This window comes from Canis lupus, chromosome X, assembly GCF_048164855.1.
Source record: "Canis lupus baileyi chromosome X, mCanLup2.hap1, whole genome shotgun sequence".
In the NCBI taxonomy this organism is placed as follows: Eukaryota; Metazoa; Chordata; class Mammalia; order Carnivora; family Canidae; genus Canis; species Canis lupus.
The window spans coordinates 112,718,383-112,736,448 of record NC_132876.1 but is presented as its reverse complement, the minus strand read 5'-3'; the positions used below and the strand labels follow the sequence as shown (position 1 = coordinate 112,736,448).

The 18,066-nt window shown below is 42.3% G+C and overlaps 1 protein-coding gene across 2 annotated transcripts in view; it reads left to right on the top strand.

Moving 5' to 3' along the window:
* GRPR (gastrin releasing peptide receptor) overlaps positions 1 to 16,950 on the top strand; it is a 37,294-nt gene extending 20,344 nt beyond the window's left edge. The window contains exons 2-4 of one of the 2 annotated variants that reach the window (XM_072815408.1): positions 7,769 to 8,120; positions 10,182 to 10,561; positions 14,136 to 16,950. In XM_072815408.1, the coding sequence (XP_072671509.1) occupies positions 7,769 to 8,120; positions 10,182 to 10,561; positions 14,136 to 14,175 (772 nt within the window). In that variant the 3' untranslated portion in view covers positions 14,176 to 16,950. Of the gene's footprint in view, positions 1 to 7,768; positions 8,121 to 10,181 lie in introns of both variants that reach the window. The other variant, XM_072815409.1, reaches the window with a different exon arrangement.
* Positions 16,951 to 18,066: the final 1,116 nt, after the last annotated feature.

Below are 18,066 nucleotides of genomic sequence, written 5' to 3'. Positions count from 1 at the left end.
CTTTTTATAAGTAGGCTCCACACTCAGCATGGAGCCCAGTGCAGGCTTGAACTCACAACCCTGCGATCAAGACCTGAGCTGGGCCACCCAGGTGCCCCTAACACATTATTTTATGTTATTTTACTGTTAGTTTATCTCTTTCTTTAGTTTATCTTTTTAAAATTCTATATTTTAGCATGTTTTCTCTCTTGTTTATGAACTTCTATATAATACCCACCCACATTCAACAATTCATTTCCTAGACTTTGTTCTTGCTCTGTGTGTATGTGTGTGTATGTGTGTATATACATACACATTTGTTTTATTTTGTTGAACTCTGCAAAGTAAAGTGCAAATATCTTAACCTTTCACTCCTATTTCAGTGTATATTCCCTAAGAACATGGACATTCTTCTGCACAACCCCAGTATCATTAGCACACTTAATGAAATTCACAATAATTCCTTAATACCATCTGATATGTAGTCACATTTCCCCCATTTTCCAAAAAAAAATTTAATTCATTACTTAAAAAAAAATCCAGGATAAAATTAAGGCATATGCATTAGATTTGGTTCTTTTTTTTCCAGTTTTATTGAGTTATAAGTGATACATAACATTGTATAAGTTTAAGATGCATAACATAATGATTTGTTATATGTACATATTGTGAAAAGGATTACTTGTTACATCTCTTTTATCTCCTTTAAGGTGTAACAGTAGCTCTCCTATATTCTTCTTAAAAAATGATGTTGACTGTTTTGATGAATCTAAGCCAGTTATCTCATAGAATATTCCAGAATTGGATTTGTCTGATTGTTTCCTCATATATAGATTCAGGTTAAAATTTTTGGGCAAGACGACTGCATAGGCAATGTTGTGTTCTTCCCACTGCATTTTATCAGGAGGCACATAAATGATTTCAGATGGTCCCAGTATTGGTGATGCTAAATTTAATCGGGGCCAAATTATGAGTTTCATGGGCCCTTGGCACTTTTACCTTTATGGGACCCTTTCTCCATTAAAAAAAAATTAAGAATTATATTTTATAATTATATCAGCATAAAGATAAATATAATCCAAGATGGATTATATTCATTTTTTTCTTCTCATTTTAAAAGAAACTGAAACCCTTTTCTAAATCCCTAAAAGTATCATGGGCCATAGACCTTGTGCCTACTCTAACTAGTGGAGAAGTTCACCCTGGGTTTGACCATCTGGTTAAAGGGGTGACTTCTGGATCTCCCCAACATAAAGGTACATTTTTCCTCTTTGCAATTAGATAGTAGTCTATGGGGAGACTCTTTGAGACTATATGAATATCCTGTTCCCCTAAAACCTCTCCCTCGGTGGTTTTATCATTCTTGCCAGAATCATTTCTTACATCGAGGACTGCAGTTATTATCTGCTTTGGAGGGTTGAGAATACTGAAGTGCAGAGTCCCTTAGATTTATGTCTAAGACCATAAATCTAATGGGTAGAATCACCATTAGGAACCAGATCTCTGCTCCCAAGTCCACATTAAAGCCCAGAGAAAACCAGAGTATATCAAGAAGGAGTGAAAAGGAGCATTGGAGTTATTTGGCCTGGAGAGAACAGAAAAGAGTAACTGTAATCTGTTACACACTTAAAGATAACGGATTCGTACCAAGGACCACCGAATTCTCCACTGGCAGAGTAATAGCTCAAAGGGAGGTAGTAAGATCCCATTCCTCGGGATTACAGTCATTTTACAAATCAGCTAATAATCCCCTCATGTTTCTTCAGAAAAGTTCCTGGTGTTATTTCCAGAGGAAAATCAAGCTGATGTTTAAGAGCCTCGTCAAAACTGATTAGGTGTTAGGATTCTCATTTAAATGCCAACAATGTGCCAATTACCTAGAGACCGTTTCATTCCTTTCACTTTCTCTTCACCTCAGCCCACTCCAGGTAGTGTGCATCAGGAGCTTTTAAAATACTGTGGTTCAACAGTTCCTACAGACTTCAGTAGGTAATTATGGACAAATGAGGGCCGAAATGCTGGATCCTTAAAAACAAACTGCCCATATTTGAATAAAAGACATACTTTTCTGTGGGCAAAGTTTTCCAACCCTGAGAGTGGGAGTCTGCTACTTCTATTTGCCAAAAAACTCTTTGAGACATTAATCTTATTACACAGAATGTTTCTGACCTTTCCAATGTTTGCATAAGAAAAATGAAGCACAGATGTTTTCAGGAGTGGGAGGCAATTGTCTTGAGCCCCATAGTATCAGAGGAGTGAATTTGTCAGTCTACGGAAGGATGATTCTTACTAAATATGTAAAAGAAAATTTACTCTCATTTTTGAGAAGTTGGGAGTAAGAGACACACCTGCACGCCACATATTATTAATTAATTAGCAAGTATGCACTGAGCCTCTACTTTGAAGTAAGTGACATGCAGAACGAGAGACTTGGAGCAGTTTCAGTGATACAGAAAGAAGAGAAGAGGAACAGATGTAAGCTTCTAACCTCAGGACATTTATTAGGAAGTCGGGTAGAAAAGACATACCCATGGGAAGCTAGCAGACAATTCAAGATGGTGCACAGTAGACATTAAATGAAAAGCATCGATAATCCTGTCATAAAATTAGACAGGTTAGGAGAAAGAACAGGAATCACGGAAGCCTAGATTGGGCAGCAAATGCTTCATCAAGATGATACTTATCAACTAGAATTTGGAAGGACGGGATTCAGGTGAATGGAGACTCTGGGACTGGGCAGAAAGGAAGGAGGAAGGCAGGAAAGTAATGGAGAATTTAGGAACAGACCACAGACTCTTTGTCCCTTGAGTACAATTAAAGTCGATGAAAAAAATAAATAAATAAAATAAATAAATAAAGTCGATGGCTCATTCTTTCAGAGGGCAGCAAGTAGGAGATGACATATGCAGAATGATGCTGGAAATAAATCTGATGATAACTTTAAATGTCCATCTCGTCTAACTATTCTAGATAAGGCTCTTTTGTTGACAAAGAACAGAAGCCACTCGAACTCAAGTGAAAAGGGAATGGGAGAACTGTGAGATTGTAACAGGAGACCTCTTGTACATTCAAAAGCAGTTCGTGGGCCAGGAACCAAGGACCCTCTGTTTCACTCAAGGCCACATCATCTCATCCTCTTTTTTTTTTTTTTTTTTCTTTTTCTTTTCTTTTTTTAGAGAGGGAGAAAGGGGAGAGGGGCAGAGAGAGAGCCTCAGGCAGACTCCATGCTGAGCATGGAGCCCGATGCAACTGCAGCGTTTGATCTCATGGTTGATCTCATGACCCTTAGATCATGACCTGAGCCGAAATCAAGAGTCAGATGCTTAATCAACTGAGCCACTCAGGCGCCCCATCAGCTTACTCTTGTACGTGTGCCTCATTCTTTCTCTTTCTCTCAATCCACCTACTCTGCTTATTCATTTTGTACGTGGTTAAAATATGCCCAATCCCTTCTTTGACATCAAAATCTTATTTCCAGCATCTGTTATCAACTAACTACATCCTCTCAATTTTTTCAGTTTAAATGCGTAAGCTCTTTAGTTGCTGGTCAGGCAGTTCACTGGCTGGTCTCAGATCAGGTATCCACCCCAGTCCAACTAGCCATCACTCCTAAACAAGAACCCCCAGTGGCGACCCCCTGCATTGGGAGCTCCAGGGAGAGCTGTCTAAACCAGAAGAAGAAATGGACTGACATGTTCCATGCTCTGTAGAACCGCTAGACTTCCAGGGGACATTTGGTGTGTTCCAGACACATTTGGGAAACTTCTGGTCTGTTTCTCTCTCTCTCCCTTTTTTTTTTTTTTAAGATTTTATTTATTCATGAGACACACAGAGACAGAGGCAGAGACACAGGCAGAGGGAGAGGCAGGCTCGATCCTAGGACCCTGGGATCATGACTTGAGCCAAAGGCAGATGCTCAACCACTGAGCCACCCAAGTGCTCCTATTTCTCTGCTTCTAAGAAGGATTTACCCAGAGTTGTCTTTTGAGCTATGATATCCTGAAAGGAGTTGGTCCTCAATTGCATGCTAATTCCCCCCACCTCTGAAATTGAATTTCAATTTGTCACCTGTAGAATGAGGATAATCGCACCTATCTGTTGTCTGGAACATAAATTAGATAATGTAGATGTAATTCTCTGCTTGGCACAAAGCAAGAGCTTAGTAAATGGGATTTCTTTAATTACTTTGATTTTGTATGAATATTCCATAACAGAAAATTGTTTGCAGTGCATTTTCACTTATTTTTTAATTGCACAAGTGATATATGAATGTATCTGAATATTTAAAAGCAATTCCCGGACACTATATTATTTCACTGTAAATATACTCATGGTAAGTATTTTAGGGCATGTTTTTAATAAATAGAGTCTTTTTAAAAAGACAGACCCACAATACCATAATCATACCCAGTATATTAAAAATAATTCCTTAATATCACCAGTTCTAAATATGTATTTGATTTTCCTCAATAGTCTCAAAAATATCTTTTTATGGTTGTTTGGTTTGAATCAAAATCCAAAAGGAGCCTACACATTACACTTAGTATGTCACACATCTCAGTAAGTCTATAACCATTCTCCTTTTTTTTTTTTTTTTAAATATCTTTTCCCTTTTTTATGCCATATATTTGTTGGGAAAAAATGGAGTCATTCCCGTAGAATTTTCCAATTCAGGATTTGACTGAATCTTCCTGGCATCATTTAGCAGATTCTTTTATTCCCCACATTTCCTGAAAACTGGTACATAGATCTAGAAGCTTATTTAGATTAAAATTATTTTTCTGGCAAGACTATAAAAGTAATGTTTTCATACTATCTTAAATATTTCAAAAGTTGTGAATTTGAAATAGCAGCTCAACAGTTCCCATGGTATTTTGCACTTAGGAGTACAAGATTCCCAAGAGACAAGGAGGTAAGCCATTCACTCTGGTTTCTGCCTCACGCAGAAGTGAGTCACTCATGCAGGAGTGAATCACCTTCACTTGGAGTGTTAATGGTACTTATGACTGTTCTCTGCCAGAAAACGCAGATAAAAGTCATAATTACTACTTTATCTGTAATCGATTTATCAGAGATAGCTTTGGCTATCAGAAATACATCTTTGGCCATATATGTTCACATACCTTTAATTAAAGATATAAATTCCTCGCCTACATTCGAAACTAGAAATGAAAATGTTTGAGACGACTAGTGCGTAGAGAAAGTGCCAGAAGAAAATAACACTGCCTTCGAAATTTTTATGTTTTTCAGTAATTGTTTAAAATGAACTAATATAGTTTATGGATGGAAAAGCAAACTGAAGTACACTGAAGCCGGACTATAGCATTGTGCTGGAGTGCTGGGAATGTCCATTAAATAAGAGCCCTCCTTTCTCTACCTGAGCTGGGAACAGCTAATTAAAGAAATCTAGAACAATAAAAAATGATTTCTTCTATGCCTGGTAAAGCTATTTGGAAAATGTGACTTCGGTCCACAGCAATAATGAACTTGCAAACACCTGATCTCCTCTATTACATGTGCTAGTCCCCTAGTCAGGGACAATTAGACAACCATAGGTTTCTGTGAGCCCAGTGCACACGCTGGGTTCTTTTTCTCAAACTCGCCTCTTAATAACTCACACTCTTTCCCTGGAGAGAGGCAGAAAGTGAGTGAGGAATCGGGGTGCAGCAAAGAGTGGTAATTCAGTGGCAGTTTAATCAACATGGAAGCAAGTGGGAATAAGTGTTCTCCCATCACTGAAGTCCATCGTATAAAAGAGTATCAATGGTGGAGCCAGTTTTAACAGAGCATTTCAACAATGAACACCCTCACATTTAGTTGGTCCCAACTCACATCAACTTCCACACTATCGCAGCTCACGTTCAACTGAACAAATATTTGTCAAGTGTGTGCAGATCACAGTGCTGGCAGATGCCAAGATGGAAGACACTCTTTGTCTACCAGAGGCCCATCCTCTAGTGGGTTCTCAGACAAGTACACACACAAAACAGGTGTGCACCCCACTGCACTAGGTGTTGTACGGGGAGTTGTGGCAGACATTGGGATGCTCTGCTCAGACCTCCCTTGAAGAAAAGATTCACTATCCAGCTGCAGGGACTGTGGTGAGCTGATAGCCTCCAGCTGTAGGTTCCTTCAGGGTCCACTTCAGCTTTCGAGCTACGGTCATGATCATCTTGGACAGTTCCTGCAGCTGGTGATAGAAGGGCCTGACTATTTCCACCCAGGACAGGACTCCTCTGTTGGGCAATCTTTGTTACCAAAGATTGGTAACAAATTACCAAAGCCTCCCATTAGGCTGGTAGAGGGTGACTAGCTGTCCCGGTTTGCTGGGACTGAGCTACTTCCTAGGATGGAGGACCTTCAGTGCTAAAGTTGGGGAATCTCCAGACAAATTAGGATGGTTTTGTCACTTTCAGGTCTGCATCAGCGTGTGACAGCTCCCCTCCATCCAATCTTGCTTCCTTCCCTTTTGCCTTTCACAGGTATTACTCCCCAATAGACTTCTTGTCCTCCTGGTTTCATGTCAGTGTCTGCTTCCTAGAGCACTCAGCCCAACACAGGGGCGCATAATGCTCAGAATCCAGGAGGGACCCAAATACTGCAAGAGAAGATGAGGCTGAAGGAGAGAAGGAAGGCAGGGGAAAACTAATTTGACAATCACAGGCATGCTTTTTCAGTGGGCTATTTGTTCTGCACCCTTTGGAAAAGAGAAGAGGGAAATGTAAATACTCAATGACTTCAGGTTCCTTAAACTGCATTTGAATACCCAAATTGAAGGCTTTGCCAAAAACAAACAAACAGGGCGCCCTGGTGGCTCAGCAGTTTAGCACCACCTTCAGCCCAGGGTCTGATCCTGGAGACCCGGGATTGAGTCCCATGTTGGGCTCCCTGCGTGGAGCCTGCTTCTCCCTCTGCCGGTGTCTCTGCCTGCCTCTTTCTCTCTCTGTGTCTCTCATGAATAAATAAATAAAATCTTTTTTAAAAAGGTAACCTTCTTGTCCCTCTTGTCCCTGTGTCCTTTTTTAAAAAAGATTTTTATTTATTTCTTTTAGAGAAAGATAGAGTACGGCGGGGGGGGGGGGGGCAGAGAGAGAGAGAGAGAATCTCAAGCAGACCTTGTGCTGAGCACAGAGCCTGACATGGGACTTGATACCATGACCCTGAGATCATGACCTGCTAAAACCAAGGATCTGACGCTTAACCCACTAAGCCACCCAGGCACCCCACCCACCCACCATGTCCGTCTTTAATCATGCTTGTTATTAGTTTCTATGGCCCAAGAAGAAAAATGAAAGGCACTTTAGCTTTTCTGAGAAGTATCCTTACAATTAAGAGAGATTGTGGGTGAAGAACCAGGAGCACGTGACATCCTTCAGAGCCAGGACTAGGATAAGGAGGGCGAGGTACTCAGGTATAACATTTTTTTTTTAAAGATTTTATTTATTTATTCATGAGAGACATAGAGAGGCAGAGACACAGGCAGAGGGAGAAGCAGGCTCCATGCAGGGAGCCCGACTTGGGACTCGATCCCGGGACTCTGGGATCACGCCCTGAGCCAAAGGCAGATGCTCAACCACTGAGCCACCCAGGCGTCCCTCAGGTATAACATTTAGGGAGGCACTCGCTGTTATGGTTGTGTAAGTAGAGTCCGCACTTGCATGAACCTGGGAGTGAGCACCTCCTCAAATATTGTACCCAGGTGCCTGGCTTGCCTCACCCTAGTCCCTGCCCTGACATCCATAATAATATTAGGCAATTTACGCACAACATTCGCTTTTTCCTGCCCCAGGTACAAAGCCATCGTCCGGCCAATGGATATCCAGGCCTCTCATGCTCTGATGAAGATCTGCCTCAAAGCTGCATTGATCTGGGTTATCTCCATGCTTCTGGCCATCCCGGAGGCTGTGTTCTCTGATCTACATCCCTTCCATGAGGAAAGCACCAACCAGACCTTCATCAGCTGTGCCCCATACCCACACTCTAACGAGCTGCACCCCAAAATCCACTCCATGGCTTCCTTCCTGGTCTTCTACATCATCCCACTGTCAATTATCTCTGTCTACTACTACTTCATTGCTCGAAATCTGATCCAGAGTGCTTACAATCTGCCTGTGGAAGGGAATATACACGTCAAGAAGCAGGTGGGTGCTTAGAATTGATTCGTTTCCTCTTTAGGGATTTGATCCCTTTTGCACCCCACTGACAGGTAGTATTTAGGTGGTCATGTCACCTGATTCTGCAATTAAAGGAGGTGGGTAATCTGCAGGCAGATGGGAAATGGAAACTTCTAGCCACAGAAGCCCAAGAATTCAGGTATCCTTTATAATCTTGCTCTCTTACTAAAGACCTAAGCTAGGGAGGCGTTGAGAATCTGGAAGATTTGAAGTACGGTTTTGGTTTTTTGGTTTTTTTTTTTTTTTTTTTTTTTTAAGAAATATCTGAACAAGCATTGTTAACAGAATAAAATGTTGAGACTCAATGGGATGTGACTTCTTTTAACTCCAGTCACATTGTTTGGAGAGGAGGAGGACTACCACACGAGGACAAAGCAGAGGGAGCAAGAAAATGAGGCTGGTTGAGGAAACAGAAAAGTTCAATTAAGATAGGCTTACATTGATTTGAGTTCAAATCCAGACTTCATGACTAACTCGTTTACTCTTTCTGAGCCTCAGTTCTCGTACCCATGATATAGGGTGATCGCTCCCTATATTGTAAGGCTGTTGTAAGGTTAAAAGCCAGAGCACATACGTGACCTAGAGTGCCCATTATGCAGAATGCCCTCCAAATGCATTAGACTCCCTTCCCCATCCCCTATAACCCTGCAAAATTTCTTTTTTTTTAAAAGAGAGACAGAGAGAGAGGCAGAGACGCAGGCAGAGGGAGAAGCAGGCTCCACGCAGGGAGCCCGATGTGGGACTCGATCCTGGGTCTCCAGGATCACACCCCGGGCTGCAAGCGGCGCTAAACCGCTGAACCACCAGGGCTGCCCCCCTGCATAATTTCAAACTTGAAATATGAATAGCAGAAACCAGGGGCTCCAGCTTTCTCGATTTTGTCAGTTCTTGCTTTCTAGCCCAAATGTAGATCCTGTGGTATTTATGACGGAAAAAGCAGAAAGATGCCCCATCCGTTTAAATGTACAGCCGATTCAGTGGGTGGCTTCACCCTTTAAAGTTGGTTGGTAAAAAAAAAAAAAAAAAAAAAAAATTGGTTGGTTTTTTTTTTTACTTTCCTCAATTATGAGGAGAGAGGGGCAGTTTTGAGTGAAACTGTCTCTGTATTTGAAAGACCGCTCAATAGTAAACATCCATTGTACCTAAAATTCTTTTTTTATAAAGATTTTATTTATTATTTTTGCATGATAGACACGCACACACACACACACACACAGAGAAAGGCAGAGACACAGGCCGAGGGAGAAGCAGGCTCCATGCAAGGAGCCCAACGTGGGACTCGATCCCGGGTCTCCAGGATCAGGCCCTGGGCTGAAGGTGATGCCAAACCGCTGAGCCACCGGGCTGCCCCCTAAAATTCTTTAATAAGAAAGATATCTGCCCTTGCAGTAGTAGCAGAGGGTGATGGAAGCGAAAGGAGATCCTCAGCCCACTGTGTCTAAAAAGCTTCCTGCATAGTTTAGCCCAGAAAGAACTTGAGATTAAAAAAATAGTAATAGGAAGTTATTTTGGTTTGGCCAATGAGAAAGAACAAAGCTGGCTGGTTTTTTTTTTTTTTTGAGCATCAGAGGAAATAAGAAATTATTAACTGTGGAGCCAAGAAAGACATGGAGTCATATGGCTGATAAACTGCACCAGTGCTCTCCTGAGGAAAAAAGAGGTCACTTACCAAAATTTCATTGTGCAATCCATTCAAGCATGTAATCAACTTTGTTTAAGGATCTGTTCTCAGTGGCACGTTCTAACTATATTCCATTTCATGGATTTCTACTTCCTGACTTTTCCATTTCTGTGTTTCTGACTTTCCCCCCTTTTTTCCATCTGTTTCGGTTGTTCTCTCATTTTATTTGATTTTCTCTTGTCCTCCTTCTCCCATTGAACTCTTTTTCTGTGGCTCTGTGAGCTCATCTATTCCCCCCAATTCTTTCTCCCTGTTTTCTTTTTCTCTGTCTGAATCGTTGTCTCTCTGCATTCATCCCACACTGTCCCTTGGTCCCTCTGTCTCTGTGTGTGTGACTCTCTCCTTAGATTGAATCCCGGAAACGCCTTGCCAAGACAGTGCTGGTGTTCGTGGGCCTCTTTGCCTTCTGCTGGCTCCCCAACCACATCATCTACCTGTACCGCTCCTACCACTACTCCGAGGTGGACACCTCCATGCTCCACTTCATCACCAGCATCTGTGCCCGCCTCCTGGCCTTCACCAACTCCTGCGTGAACCCATTTGCCCTCTACCTGCTGAGCAAGAGTTTCAGGAAACAATTCAACACCCAGCTCCTCTGTTGTCGGCCTGGCCTGATGACCCGCTCTCACAGCACCGGCAGAAGCACGACCTGCATGACCTCCTTCAAGAGTACCAACCCCTCTGTGGCCACCTTCAGCCTCATCAATGGAAACATCTGTCATGAAGGGTATGTCTAGGGGGACCTTGACCCTGTCGCCCTAGGGGGTCCCTGGTTTTACTTTCTGGCTAGTAAAGAACCCTCACATCTGTTGTATACCCTCCAACGACCCCTTGGAAGGCTATGAGTGTGTAGGCAGGTTGCAGAGAAGCCCAAATGGATTGCTCTTATGTTTGAAAGGCCCATCAAGGCTTACGTTTTCCATTTCAACTTGTGAATGCTTCTTCTGATGTAGAGCCAATTTCCCCCTTTTTAGAAAAGGGAACAAATAAGAAATTATCATTTTAAGCACCAAGCGGCTGATATACAAGGATGGCCAATTAAGTCACAGAAACTATATGAACAACCAGATTTATAAAGCAGAAAAATTATACATTAGATGTCCACTTTGTGAAAGACTCTACCTTGTTATTTCTTTAAGCAGAAACTAGCGCTTTAAAAATATGATCTGAGTCATTTTTTAGGAATACTTATAATCACAAACCAAGAAACTGGTTTTTACACTCAAAACATGAAAGCCAACCCTATGACAAAGTCCCATGTATGAGGGACCATTCTCAAATTGATAACACCGGAAGTCAGTCTAAAACAAATCCTTGAGTCTTGATTGTTTTTAAAAGATGTTACTGGGGACACAGGAGAAACACTCAACACATCATTTTAAGGCAAAAACACAAACAAACACATAGACACATATACCAAGATCCATGCGAGCCTGTGGATTGATTAGCTCACACTCTGACTTCTAACTCGGCGGAGATCCTTCTTGGTGTTACCCCATTTCAGTCATCCATGGTATAGTTAGCTCTACCACAGAAGAGAAATTCTTTTGGGAAGAACTGATTGTGTTTTCAATTCATCACTTATAAGTACATAAAGTATAGTATTTATTTTTGGTATACAGGTTTTCAGCCAAGTGTATTTACTTAGATTTGGCTGTTCCTGTCTGCTACGTTAAAGCAGTAATTTCATATGAAAAAAAAACAAAAACCAGATCACATCTGAGTGGAAACAGAAACATGTTTACATTTAACATATGTTTACCTAAAGTCTGTGGGAGGAAATGAATAAAATTTCAGTAATATGTATTTCTGTTTGAAAATGTAGAAGTAATTTACAGAGGGCTTAGCTTTAGGAACTGACTGTAAAACAGCTACAGATACATTAAGTTTCTAAAGAGGAGGATTTATGAAATAGCCAAGTGCAGAAAAATACTGGACTGAAATCTTTTTATTTTTCTCAGTAAAGGAATTTGACTTCTCTTACTTTAGAAACCCTGAATCAAGTTTTTCTTGACTCTAGGATAGGCCAATTCTGAGAGACTGCAAACATGTTAAGCCACTTTCGGATAAATCCAAATTCTGCAAACGTGCCCTAATGTGTATCCCTTACATCCAAAGACGGTTTTAGTTCTGGTTTTCTCTGTCCAAGTGAGAAGGAACTGTCAGCTCTCTTTTTTCCACGTGGCCTTTCATCTCTTGATACAAGGAAGGGCTCTCTGTCTACAGAGCTTTAGAAGTTAGGATGAAGACGGTTGTAAAGATCCGTGTTTACAGTTGTATTAGCCGGAGTGAGACCTCTTCGCTTCTCCCTGCTGCATGCACTTCTGTACCGTGCCCACCTGCTTTCCTGGGAGTCCACGATGACATGGGACAGTCTGAAAAGCAAGACAGGTAGTGAAGCTGAAAGAACCAAGATTTTTAACTGGACATCCCAACTCTGTCTCTAGCTGTGAGCTTAGCTATCGACTTCCCTTCTCTAGACTCATTTTTTTCATCTCTAGAATGAGAGGACAGGACTAGGGTCCCTCTACTGCTAAATTCCTCTGAGCCTTGTCATTGTTTCTAGTTCTGTCTCTAAAGCGTTTATACAGCCCACCCGCTCTCAGCTGTCCCACTTCTGCTACCTTTGTAACAACTCCTCTTGGGAAATCCTCCAACGGACAGTCTACAGTCACGGTCACGGTAGTGGAATGGAAGAAGAGGGACGATTCTATCACTTCCAGGGGCTCACTGGAATAATCCACATGAATAATGCCCCATTAGCTTATTATGTTTTGGAATTAAAGCTGAAAGACACATAAGGAAACATATTGCTCAATCTCCTCTTTATACAAAGGGTACTTTTCCTTGCTCACCTCCAACCTCCCTGCACCTGTTACCTTGAACTCCTACTCCACAGTTTTACCCTTGGATTTCTTCAAGACTCTTGAGTGTAAGTGACTTCATATCTAGTTAGGGGCTACAGTGTCTAGCATTCTGGGTACTTAGTGTGACTTGTTCGAGCACCTCTGATCTACCTGCTTTCAAAGACATTTGGGCAGTGGGACTCATCTTAATGACTCCTTCAGGTAACATCGCGGCGTAGACTGTGTCAGTCTCCTTCGTAGCTTCTGGACAAACAGTGAGGGGATCGAAGCCTAGGTCTAGCTGTGTGTCCTGAGGCAAATCTTATCACCTCTTTGTGACTCCTAAATGAAAGGATTGGAGAAGGCCACTGCCAGCCGGTGACCCAGGACTGGTAAAACTGTTCTGTGAATCAACTGATGGATGGGTTCAAACCTTCTTATCGGGATGGACTTAGCTTGGCCTTTCTCTAGGGAAGTCAACTTCTTATTCCACCTCAGGAACCTAAAATTACAGTGAGAGACACCCCATGCCCCATGTGAGATCACCTCCCTGTTAGGGCAGAGCGTGGCAGGGGCTGGAGCTAAGACATTTCACGCCTGGCTTCCAGAGATAATCACGTTTAGCGCTTATGTCTTTGGCAAGGAAAAAAAAATCAATTTTTGCTGTGGAAAACCATCTGTGTTTATTCAATTGACAGACACTACCTTTCAATCTATCTTAAATTGAGCCTCCCTGAGGCAGGCAGCTCAACAGTGATAGATTAAGCAATAAACCAGGCAGTCTTCCCACCAACGGCTGCTGCTGGCAGGGAAGGCGCAGCTGCTGTTAGGAGCGATCTTCCACAGCAAGATGATCCTCCCTGCTTGGCGCAGATGAGGCCCCTCCTTGTTGGTGATTTGATGAGTCCCCATAAATGTGGATAGCTAAACCCTGTTCTTCTGGCTGCCTCACTCCGCCACCGAACCTGGCCTTCTGCTTCATTAACAAGCCCCAGATTTCCCTCTTTGCCACACAAACAATTTGGTTTCATCTTGAAGGACGGAGAACCCGTAGGTAAATAAACCATTTAGAGGCTGCTTCAGATGAACCGAACTCAGCCTGTTAGGAAAATGCACACGGGACCGAAATAAAGGAACTTGTCCACAGGACACAGGCACACCGAGGTTACTAAGTCTTGGTTTATGCCAAAAGTCGAGGTGGTTATTGGTTTCAGAGTCTGTTCATGTCCCAGATGTCTTCTACTAAGAGAGATTAGCTTTGTTTGGGGACTACAAGTTGAATGACACCCTCAATCCGTGGACTAAACGGGAGCTAAGTCACTTTCCCAAAAGCCAGATAGAAATGATCGCCCTGGGACCCTGACCATATGAGAGTTGAATGAATAGTACTCACTTCTGTGGTGGTGAGATGGGAAACAGGCAAACGTTCTTGCCATTTCTGCCCTTCACATCCAGGTCCCAGAGGAGCTGTTGTTGGAGAGTGGCTCAGAACTAACCCTGGGTTGCTGGGAGGAATGGAGCACATTTTGCACATTTGTCTAACGTTTGGCTGAATTTTCACAAAATGGATTAACAGCTGAAAACAAAGAAAATATTCACCCTCCTGGGGCCAGGCTGTGTCAGCTATCCAAAGAAACGAAGCTCTCACAAGCTCTAGTTTATTCTGTATGTGACGGTCATTCCTCTCGGCCCCCACCTTGGCAGCCCCCTACCCCCTCAACACAAATACAGTAAGTTTAATATCAAGCAATCTCTTACCGGGACTTTGGCCTTCAAAGACACCCTTTTTTTAGGGAGGGCCAAGCGTGAACTCCAGCTGAATATATCCAGCGCAATCAACAAATCGCACACTGAAAACAGACTTTTCTTTTGTGAAATCACGTTAGAAATGCACTCAGTGGAATTTATCTAGTTTTGTAAAAGTTTAAGAGCCCCTGGGTTAAAATATTCCATGTCCACGATTAATTCCAAAAATAATTTCCATTACCTAGTCTTCATGGTCTATAAAGCACTTTTATATCATTGTCTCGTCTAATCCAAGCCTTCCCTGCTGGCCAAAGAGCTGCTTAACATCCTTTACTATGGACATTTGTAAATGACGTTTACTAGTGACCATCTACGATTAGATTAAGAGACCCAGGGAACCGTGAGGCTGAAGCACGAAACTACAGATGTTGAACCATATTTGACCTACAAAAGGGTTTCATATGGTCCAACGTAATCTGATTTCATTTCTATTCATGGCCGTTCCGTGATATTGAAGAACGGTGTGGTCATCACTTTCCCAGTTTATAGGATGGTCTGTGCCTACAAAGTGAGTCTGTTTAACTCGGCCCAAGGCAGGGAACCAAGTGGTTGTTGGCTTCCCCAGAGAGGCCTATTAGCGGGAACAGTGGTCCATGTCACACTGAAGTGGAAGTCTACGAGAAGAAGGGCGGGATCCTTGGGAGCAGAAACACAAGCTACAGAACACATCGTATCTGTGGGAAACCTCAGTGCAGTTCTGTGGCTCTAGAAGTGTTGGAAAGGAAGGGGCCCGACTTCACCAAGCACCAGTGACGTGCCAAATGCAGTGCTGAGCACATTTCTCTTCTTGTTCACGAGCACCTTGAAAAGTTCAGTTGGTGAGGCTGAGGCTCAGGGAGGTCACTTCACCCAAGGTCACATGGCACAGCCGAACGTGGCCCCGGATCTCTTAAGACCCCATCCATTCCACTGCTCAGCATTGCTTCCCAAACCCTGCGCATGTGAGGAATTAGGTTCACGGTAACTGACAGTCCCATGCCCTACTGTGGCTTCTGCCCTAAGGCACGAGCTCCCAAGGAGGTTGAGGGACATACACAAGGGGATGGATGATGTTCCTAAGCACATAAGTGAAGGACTTGCTGCAGCAGAGGCCGAAATATAGCACAGAGTAGGTGGGCAAGGAAGTGCCTTAGTTCAGCTGCCCCCAGAGACACACTTCAGTTGCAACTGGAAGCCCTGGGAAGAATTTCCCACCCAGTTCTGGGACTAACCGAGGAGAAAAGAACCCCTGGCAAACAACCATATACAGAGGACCCAAGCGAGAACAGTCCATCCGGGCGGCCTTCTTTGAATTAGGATTAGCCTCGCCCCCGAACAGGCGGTTTTCCAGAAGCCAGAAGCCTGGAGACCCAGGTCACATGAATAGCCTTTATCAGAAAAATACGTCCTGGACTAAGTTCTGAGCACAGGTGTGGACTCCGGTATCTGAGTGCCTAGCCCTAGGTGCCCTGCTTCAAGCTCCCATACCATCGTCTCTCTGCTCGTTCTGAGCTCACATTCTAGAAGATATTTCCCTTTTTTCCTCCTAATTCAAAATTCATTCCCAGAACCATATAATGACATGGAAGGACTCACATAATGTTATGGTTTTTTAAAAGGATCGTTTTAATGGACAGTAAAACTTCACACATTCAACACCTCATTAATTCCCAGACAAGCTTGAAAATTTTGGTATACCTCGGGATTTCAGTGTTCAAAGTACAGTACATAATTTAGGACTGTTGTCAATCCAATTTTTTTCATCACTTTGCTTCAGTTTTAGCCAGTGCTATTGATATATCAATAATGTATGACATTAAGAAAATGAAACTGATTTAAAAAAATGTTTTCCCCTGTAATCTGGAGTTAACAGACTCAAACACAGCCCTTCTTGCATCCAAGTCAGCAGAATTTGGGGTAATAAAATTGGTTGAAAAGGTCTGAGTTGTAAAAATAGTTGGCACAAACTCCTTTATGTCATTTTCTGTTTTGTTTTAAATATTAGACTCATATTTTGTAAATTATAATTGTACTTGTTACTATTAACTGTAAATATTTATTGCATCAGAAATGTGCTCTGTGTTAAAATAAGTCAGAACAAGTTCCAGGTGTGGTACTTAATATAAATAATGTCATGCCTTGGCTTTGCCTAGACTCCTTAGACTAATGAATTATTTATAAGAAATTCACAATATTAATATGAATGATTCAGGTTTTTTTAAATGTGCAAACTTAACTGTGTGACCGTGTGAAATTCTATCTATGAAGTGTGCTCATTGGTTGTATTCTTGTTTTTCAAGAGGTTTCTAATGCTTCTGTCACATTGTACATGGTCTGTGTGACATTAAGTCAAATCTGTGTAGCTGAATATTTAAGTCATAGGAGATAAGAAATGTGTTTTATTTCTTAATATAATAAGGCATAATTTATTAAATGGACAGATGCATGTATTCAATGTTCAATAAAAATAAAGCTGTCGCATGGATGTAGTTGGTGGCCATCTGTTCCAGGGCTCTTCTTCTGTTCCAGAACCATCTATATTAGAATTACCCAGGCTGCTTGTTGCAAAATGCCGATTCTCCCAATTCCCAATCCACTGGGAACATCTAGGGGTTTGGCCTAAAAATCGGCACTTTAAAACAAGCTCCCCAGGTGACTCCTCAGAACACAAGGGGTTTGTCTCATACTTTTAAAATATATATTTAGCTTTTGAATAAGTAAGCTTTCCTCATGATTCAATTTTTTTTTAAGATTTATTTATTTATTTATGATAGACATAGAGAGAAAGAGAGGCAGAGACACAGGAGGAGGGAGAAGCAGGCTCCATGCCAGGAGCCCGACGTGGGACTCGATCCCGGGACTCCAGGATCGCTCGCTGGGCCAAAGGCAGGCGCTAAACCGCTGCGCCACCCAGGATTCCCTTTCCTCATGATTCAAAATTGAAAGCATAAAAAAGGTATTCAGTGAAAAGTCACGAGGCTACCTCACAGTTCCCAGCAGCCATCACCACTCCCTCCCATGAGTGACCACCGTGGCTACGCTCCTATATGCGAAAGCTACCGGACGCTTCTTACGCTCTCGCAAATAAATACAAATATGTGTTTTCCTGCAGCCCACCACCATTTTACAGAAGTGGTAACATATATGCATTGTTCTGCCCCTTGCTTGCTTCACTACATACCGTTCCTTGGAGATCTTTCCGTGTCATCATACAAAATTCTCTCATTCTTTCTTATATCTGTACAGTATCTCCTACTTTATTTATTCAGTCCCCTGTTGATGAACATTTAGGTTGTTTCTGGTATTTTGCTATAATGAATTGTGTTGCACTGATTAACATCCATAATCTCCTGCATGAGCAAGCGTTGCTATAGGAAAACGTCTTAAATGTGGAGTTGGTGGAAATCAAGATCATATACTTTTTTTTTAAACAAATATAGAAACTTTTTTTTAAGATTTATTTATTTATTCATGATAGAGAGAGAGAGAAAGACAGAGAGAAGCAGGCTCCATGTCAGGAGCCTGACGTGGGACTCGATCCCGGGACTCCAGGATCGTGCTCTGGGCCAAAGGCAGGCACTAAACCACTGAGCCACCCAGG